The sequence below is a fragment of the Pundamilia nyererei genome, unplaced genomic scaffold (genome assembly GCF_000239375.1).
Source record: "Pundamilia nyererei isolate P.nyererei 1_Seehausen unplaced genomic scaffold, PunNye1.0 scaffold00021, whole genome shotgun sequence".
Lineage (NCBI taxonomy): Eukaryota > Metazoa > Chordata > Actinopteri > Cichliformes > Cichlidae > Pundamilia > Pundamilia nyererei.
Genome location: NW_005187422.1, coordinates 653,605 through 661,165, shown reverse-complemented (window position 1 = coordinate 661,165; position 7,561 = coordinate 653,605). Strand labels below are relative to the sequence as shown.

The 7,561-nt window shown below is 39.7% G+C and overlaps 1 protein-coding gene across 1 annotated transcript; it reads left to right on the top strand.

Annotated features, from left to right (window-relative positions):
• Window positions 1–4,931: 4,931 nt before the first annotated feature.
• On the top strand, window positions 4,932–6,588 carry prok2 (prokineticin 2). The gene is made up of 3 exons (XM_005726753.1): window positions 4,932–5,003; window positions 6,160–6,285; window positions 6,463–6,588. The coding sequence occupies exons 1-3, from the start codon at window positions 4,932–4,934 to the stop codon at window positions 6,586–6,588; spliced, it is 324 nt and encodes a 107-aa protein (XP_005726810.1).
• Window positions 6,589–7,561: the final 973 nt, after the last annotated feature.

The following is a 7,561-nucleotide window of genomic DNA, read 5'->3' as shown; positions in this document are numbered from 1 at the left end:
ACAACAACAACAAAAAGGCGCTCCCTCACCCAGGAAACACGCAGAGAGAGAGAGCGTCACCCTGAAACCACGGCAACCGTAGCGCTGCCGCCTGGAACAACAGAACGTAGCTGTCAAACAAAACCCAAACAGTCCTGACCCGCGACAAATTGAAACAGGAAAGTACCGCAGTGTAATCCATTTATTTCAACAAAGTAACTGTATTCTGAATACCACCTTTTCAAACGGTAACTGTAACAGAATACAGTTACTCATATTTTGTATTTTAAATACGTAACGGCGGTACATGTATTCCGTTACTCCCCAACACTGGCCCTGGTGCAGGTGTGCCGAATTACGTTGTAGCGCACTCCGTGCTTGCTTGGAAGTACGCACACCGGACGCTAATGTTTTTGTCACTTTTTACGGAATCAAACTCAAAGTAAGGTCAGTACTTCCACGCTTTAAACGCTGCACGCTCATACTCTCTCCCGCACTCGATATATTATTCATTGTTGATCTGCACACAGCTGTTGTCACAAACGTTGCACTCGCTTACGTCACTGTCATGAGACATTCTCGTAAAAAAAACGCAGAGTTCCTACGGGCAAGTAACGGTAATCTAATTACCGTTTTTGCAATAGTAATCCCTTACTTTACTCGTTACTTGAAAAAAGTAATCAGATTACAGCCCATCTCTGATTACAAGAGTCACACACCATGTGTGCTTCCATGCCACACTGTGGTGATCTAGTACTGAGGGTATAATAAATGTGCTTTTCAGAAGCTCGACATTTCTGACTGTAAATCCAATTTTTGACTTTCATTGGAAACTGTCAACATGAAGTCATTTCTTTGCAACTTCTAAATAAACCTGTGTCATAGCTAACATAAGAGAAAGAAAATGTTAGCTTTCTAGTACATGAGTTGGAGAGTTGGAGAGAAGTATATTAACAACTACTGAACTGTTACACTGTGCTGCCTTATTGATGGTATACCAGGCCAATAGCGAGAATGCAATTGAAGTCAACTATCTCCTGCTACGTGTTGCATTCGCCCAAAACTGCTTGAACTTCTATCATATTAGACTGTCACAAAGGTTTGAGGTGTGAGCCGGGTACCTTTTAGTGGGAGGAAAACGCAACCACATCCCTGAGAATAGATTTATTTTAACCTTGAGCGACAATGGAAGGCAACAGTGTTTTATTTATTTATCCTTTTATTTATTTTTTCATGAGAAATGAACATGTTTTTGAATGTATTCTGGACCCATGGACCAGTTACTCGAAAACAAGAAATGAAATCCAACAGAAGGCTTTTGTCTTTTATATGGTGACATTCTTGCCTCACATCTATTTTAATTCGAGAAGGTCAGAAGCAAATGAGGATGTTCTAAAATGTTTTTCCATCATTTAGTTTAGAAGCGAACAAAGTATAAACTTGAACTTCACTACCTTGATAGAGTGATTCAGAGCAATTTTCCACGACACACTATCTGCAGCTGCGTGCATGCCCTTCAGTTTTTGTATGCTCAATTCTTTGCTGTTATTTTGATGGCCAAGGATAAATTCTACGCTCTGCCAGTTTACTACTGCATGAAAGAATGTGTGGGAACAAGGTGAGCAGCTGAGCTGCTTTGCCCGATTGTGAAATGATGATGACGATAAAAGTGTTAATTTGGTTTAAATATATATATATATATATATATAGTAGTTGACCTGCTTATTAACACTAATATCGAATCATGTATGTCTGGGGGTGAGTTTGATCGCATTATACTCTGCAGTAAATGCTAGTATATTAAAAATATATATATATTATATTATATATTTAAAAAGTGAAAAGCCCACATGCTTATACTCCTGCCTAATCTGTTCAGTGGGACTGTCCCACTCACATTCGGCCAACATGAATCCCCGAACAAAAGGATCGTGTAATCTGGTGAAAAAATCCCCATCAGATTATGTGTGAATGAGGGATTCTGTCACGTGCGTGTTGTAAAATAAGAGGAGAGGCGTGCTGCGAGCATGGAGAAATAACAGCAGTAACATTATGTCATCCAAAGTACTGATCCTCTGATAGCATGCTCTGGCAGAAGGACTCGGGTGTTCGCATAAACCCCATAATCTTATGGCATGTGTCCTTTCTGCATGTCTATGTATGTAGGGAGATTGGAGATAACAAACAGAGTTAGAAGGTGACAGAAATCAGCAGCAACAACAACGGCTCTAGCTGTTCTGCAGCACGCAATATCCAACATGTCTGCATTTCCACTTGAGAACATCACGGTTTTCATGATTTATCCCACAGCTCTCTGCTGTGGGATAGCTGCCAAGGCAACTGTTTTTTATCAAGGATGTAAGCGCTCCTTCATGGCTCTCCTTCTTCATTAGATCATAACCATTAGTGTAAAAACAGACGCCGCAATAAGGAGTGGGGGTTTGGCCCCAACAGTCAATAATCTCTGCTGACACGATGAGGAGCTGAAGATGTTGAGCCTGCCTGTCAGGCTGCCAAATGCTCGTGTCTTGCTACCCTTTTAACCAAAGATACAAGCACTGATTTCATCCAGGACGCCGTCTTTGCATGACGTACTTCAGTGGTGTGAGTTTGCAAAGATATTCAGGAAGGATGTGGTAGAAAGGCAACCTTTATGATTATGGTTATGTTAGTTGCCACTTAAATTGATGCCATTTTAGGGGATCATACTTGAATTACTTGGAATGATCAGAAGCATATGAGACCAAGCAGATTAACAATGAATGAATAAATAAATAAAATTAAAAGATAGATCAAATCATTCCATAATATCGAGACCAGATAAATGAATTTTATTCCTCTTTTGCCCTTGGCCCCTCTTGTGTATTCAACTTTTCCTTTTCTTTCAGAACAATATGTACGAAAACTGAATGAAGAAAAAAACAACTTTCCAAAGCAGAAAATGCTGCTATTCTGCAGCTATGAGAGCATAAATAGTTGTGACCTTTTACTGCTCTGTTCTTCATGTTCGCACTTTCTAGTATTTTATTTCCTTTTTGAGGAGCAAAAGCCTCCAGCCAGGCATTTATCTATGGAAGCGATCGGAGCAAATAAGGTGTATTTTCAAGGTTTTAAAATATGCATGTCAACTAATGGGTGCATTAAATTGTCATTCGAACTTGAATGTTTAAGAATAACGAACTGTGGAGTTTTGATTTTTCTGAAGAATAAGACTCTATACTTGTGGCTTTCTGTGTAAGTCTGGGAAAAAAACCCAAAAATGCAGATGAATGACAATCCCAGTGCTGTCGGAGATAACAGAAAGCTGTCCTCCTAACTTTGCTGTAACACACTTCACTGAGACGGAGTAGTTTTGGGTATAAAAGACTTTTTAGTCTCCAGTATTTCTTCATATTTATTCATTTTATCCATTTGGGCCCACAGCCTGTCAGCGTGGCTGCATATACCTGTGTTGGTTCTGTCCAACTACTTCTGGTTTCTCCAACAATCTAAAGACTTGTATAAAGATTGATGGGTGATGCTAAGTTTGCTGTAAGTCCGGATGTGTGTATGTATGAATGGCTGGACAGATGGATGGATGGGAACTGTTGTTTTTTATGCTATAAAACTAATCTGACTTAATGAGATTTGAATTGTTCATTGCAATGACTGTAACAGGAACAATAGATTTCTGGCACTTCGTTGCATGTCTACCAGTGTGAGTCAGTCATCAGTGTCAGTCTGCAGAGTTGTGATGAAGACAGATTTAGCTCGCCGAGCGTTGATTGGCCATGTCAGTCGGGTTCCTGTGCTCCGGTGACTTCAGGCGATTGCACACAATCGTTTCTTCCGTACACTAAACCAAGGCCTCCACAGGGTGCCTGCCCGGTCCATCTGCACTTGTTTGAAATGCTGCTTCAGCCTTCAAAATTTACTTTAGCCAATAATCAGCTTTTTCAAATGTCTTAACAATACAAACTGATTAAATAATTATGAAGTGAATATAGCTGCCAAAAGATTAAATGCTATTATGGAGCACTTCAGTCAAAGCGTATTTCAGTTATTTATTAACTGTCTGAGTGGCTGTTGTGTTGCAGTCTACAAGATCATAAAGTCAGAAGTTAACAGGTTTTCAGAACACAAGGTGTTGTTTTGTGGCCATGTGTCTTAATTTGTCCCGAAAACAACACAAAGAATTAAAACTTTTTCAGTATAGACGCAGAGGACTTTTCTCATCTCATTTTTTAAATTTCACATTATTTAAACCACACAGACGTTGTGGGATTGGTCAGGTTGATATTCGCATCAAGCTGAACTACTGGAATACAAGTACTTAATACATTTTAATGACACCTGTTATCCTTGTATTACTTCTGTAATAGAAATCGCAGTTTAAAATTATCTGCAAACTGTACAACTCCAGAGATTTTTTATTTCAGTATCTCAAAAATTCTCGTCCATGAACGACGGTGGCTTTTATTGTGAACTGCGTTGCGAGTTGGTTGAAAAGGACATTTTATAACTGTGGCCTTGCAATCTGAAAAGGAAAATTGTGAAGAACGTGACACAAAACTACAACAATGCTACTACGGTTTTGTATTGATTTCTGCCCAGCTTTAGCATGTACGAAGGCAACATAACCTTCACTTTTGCTATGAGAATGTGAAATAATAATGCAGGCACAGAGCACCGTCAGAACAAATAAAGGAAGGGACATTCTTGGACAATTTATCTTTCTTTCTTTCTTTCTTTCTTTAAAAAAAAAGTCCTCCAAGGCAGTGCTGTGTGAGTGAGTCACGGAGTTTCTGAATGGCGGGCTGGGTTTATAAACCAATGCCAGCCCTCAACACACGAATTTGGAGGCCACTTGGCTTTGCAGTCTGTGACGGATGCACATGCAGGAAGGTCCATCAGCCTCAGCATCCTTACTTGTAACCCTGGCGGGCACAGGAACACAAAGACATCGCTTCATCATGAGGTCTTTCTTCTTACTGCTCTTCTCGCTGTTGTTGGTGTCCCACGGATCTTCAGCCGTAATCACAGGGGTAAGTGCAGCCAAACAGGTACATACTTCATGGGTAAATAAAACGATTAGGCAGATGCTTTGTTTTTCTTTGATAGTTTTTCATGGACGCTGCTACAAATTAGCCTTGTAATAATGGGCAATATAGGGTTATCTATACATATCAAACTTCAAACACTTCAAATATCTTTATCTATATCTGTCTATCTACACACACACACACATGCACACAGGTAGATATAAAATACATAGTTCTTCATTGTGACATTTATCATTCACTTGTATTTTTTTTTCATCTGACAATTCATCCCCATAGATAGATAGATAAGAAATACCTGTTAATAGAATATGTAAATGTGTGTTATATATACATTAATTTGCATTTTTAATACTGTAATAGAAAAAAAATCAAAGACAAAATATTCCTTGTATCTGACCACCCAGCAAAGCAAAGCATCCATATATAACAATAACAACACCTAAATGACCAATTACACATACTGTGTGTCATTTCAGATTCTGAAGCATGGCGGTTGATGACCAGTCTTTCCATTAATAAACTCATTTCATTTCTAAACTCCAATGCCTCTGCATCCTTTTTGATCATTTTGCTATCCGAGTCAAATCTTACATCCACACCCTTCCAATAAAACAGCCCTGTCTGTCACCACAGCCCTATCACTCTGTGTCGCTCATTGTGAATTGAGAGAGGAGCGCGCCGCCATGAAACAGAAAGTGATTTCCATCCGCATCTGTCACATGAAATCACTTCTGTTCCTCTTCATTGTGTTCCCTTCATCTCATCTAAAGCGAGAGCTGTCACTCAGCTTCTCAGCTCTACACTCCAAGCGATAAAATCACCAGCAGTTCTAAAGCTTCTTTTTTTTTTTGTTTTGCTGAGGTATGACTGCAAGTGTAATCACACGCTCAAAATACAGCACAATGCACTGCAGTGTGTAATCGCGCCTCAGCTGCTATCACATTTCTCGCCAGCCTTTTCCTGTTAACGCTACCACAATTCTGCTTGACTGCATTTTTTATGTGTGCATGCTATAATTACATAAAGTCAGTACATCTTTCCTTTGATTAGACTGGAGAAAACACTGATGGGTGTGTGTGTGTGTGTGTGTGTGTGTGTGTGTGTGTGTGTGTGTGTGTGTGTGTGTGTGTGTTTGTAGGCCTGTGAAAGGGACTCCCAGTGTGGAGGAGGGATGTGCTGTGCAGTGAGTTTGTGGATTCGCAGCCTGCGTATGTGTACGCCCATGGGACAGGAAGGAGAGGACTGTCATCCTCTGAGCCACAAGGTGAGAGTTTCTATAACCGCCTGACTGCTGGTGTCAGTGATGATGCAGGAGGGCATGAGAAAGAGGCGGCAGAAATTCACACAGGAGGCCGTAAAACAACGCCTCTGCCTCTGTTTTCCAACCATCCATTATGGCTGACGAACCTGTAACCAGCATCTCATAATTCTCTCCCTCTAGGTTCCCTTCTTTGGCAAAAGGCTTCATCATACCTGCCCCTGTTTGCCGAACCTGTCATGTATTACCATCATGGAAGGCAAATCCAAATGTCTCTCACCCTACAAGTATCCTGACTTCTACCTCTGAGGACCTGCATTTACACTGTAAATATTTTATCTGCCTTTAAAAGCCTTTTTTATTTGGAATAAAGAGATATATTTAACAACGCGTCACCCTATTGGCTCAAATTAAACCATCCATTTAAAGGAAAACCCTCTTGTCCTTTTGGATCTTACGCTACCTAAAATACATTTTGACATTTCACTTTGAGATAAACCAAAAATAATACAAGTATAAATTCAGGGATTGATTTCTTTGATTAGTTTATTTTTATTTAACATTATCGTCTATGAATAAAATGCCCAAAGGGACACGCCAGCATTGTTAAGACTCATACTTAAACATCGTTTAAGTTTTTGGTGAGCTTGCAGTTGCCCTTTTGGGAAACATGAGAAGAAACACGTGTTATTGCAGCAGTAATGAAATGACATGCCTGCTGAGTGATGCTCACTGTTGTTACAGTTTCATTATCCAGTCATAACTGAAACATAGAAGTGACTTTGTTTTTTTCATGCTTAATCACTTTTCCAACCACAAAATACCAAAACAAGAACCATGGAGAACATTTTAATTGCTGCTAAAATACAAAGGTGCTTTTTTTTAAAATTCACACTCACCACAACAGCAGCGTTTACACCACCAGGAAACACAGAGACTGCTATGAAATTAATCACTGTCAGGCTGTGATTTCTTCAAGGCTTAAGGCTAAAATTAGATTCGCCCAGTGTGTAAAGCAGTGACTCATATCTCCCATTTTTATAACAGATATTGGTCTTCTGTGGCTGTGAAGATCATTCAACCAACTTGAAACGCTCTCTTAGCTGCGCAACAACTTCAAAATATGACTTGACTGTCTAAAGCTTAAAAAAATATTAAAATCAGGGCTTCCAGGAAGTTTAAATGTCAAACATTACCAGGTTCTTGCCTCTTAAATGTGTTGGCTGCATTTCTGTGACTTGCAGTATATCAAAATTAACATCTACAGTTCTGAGGCAGCTGA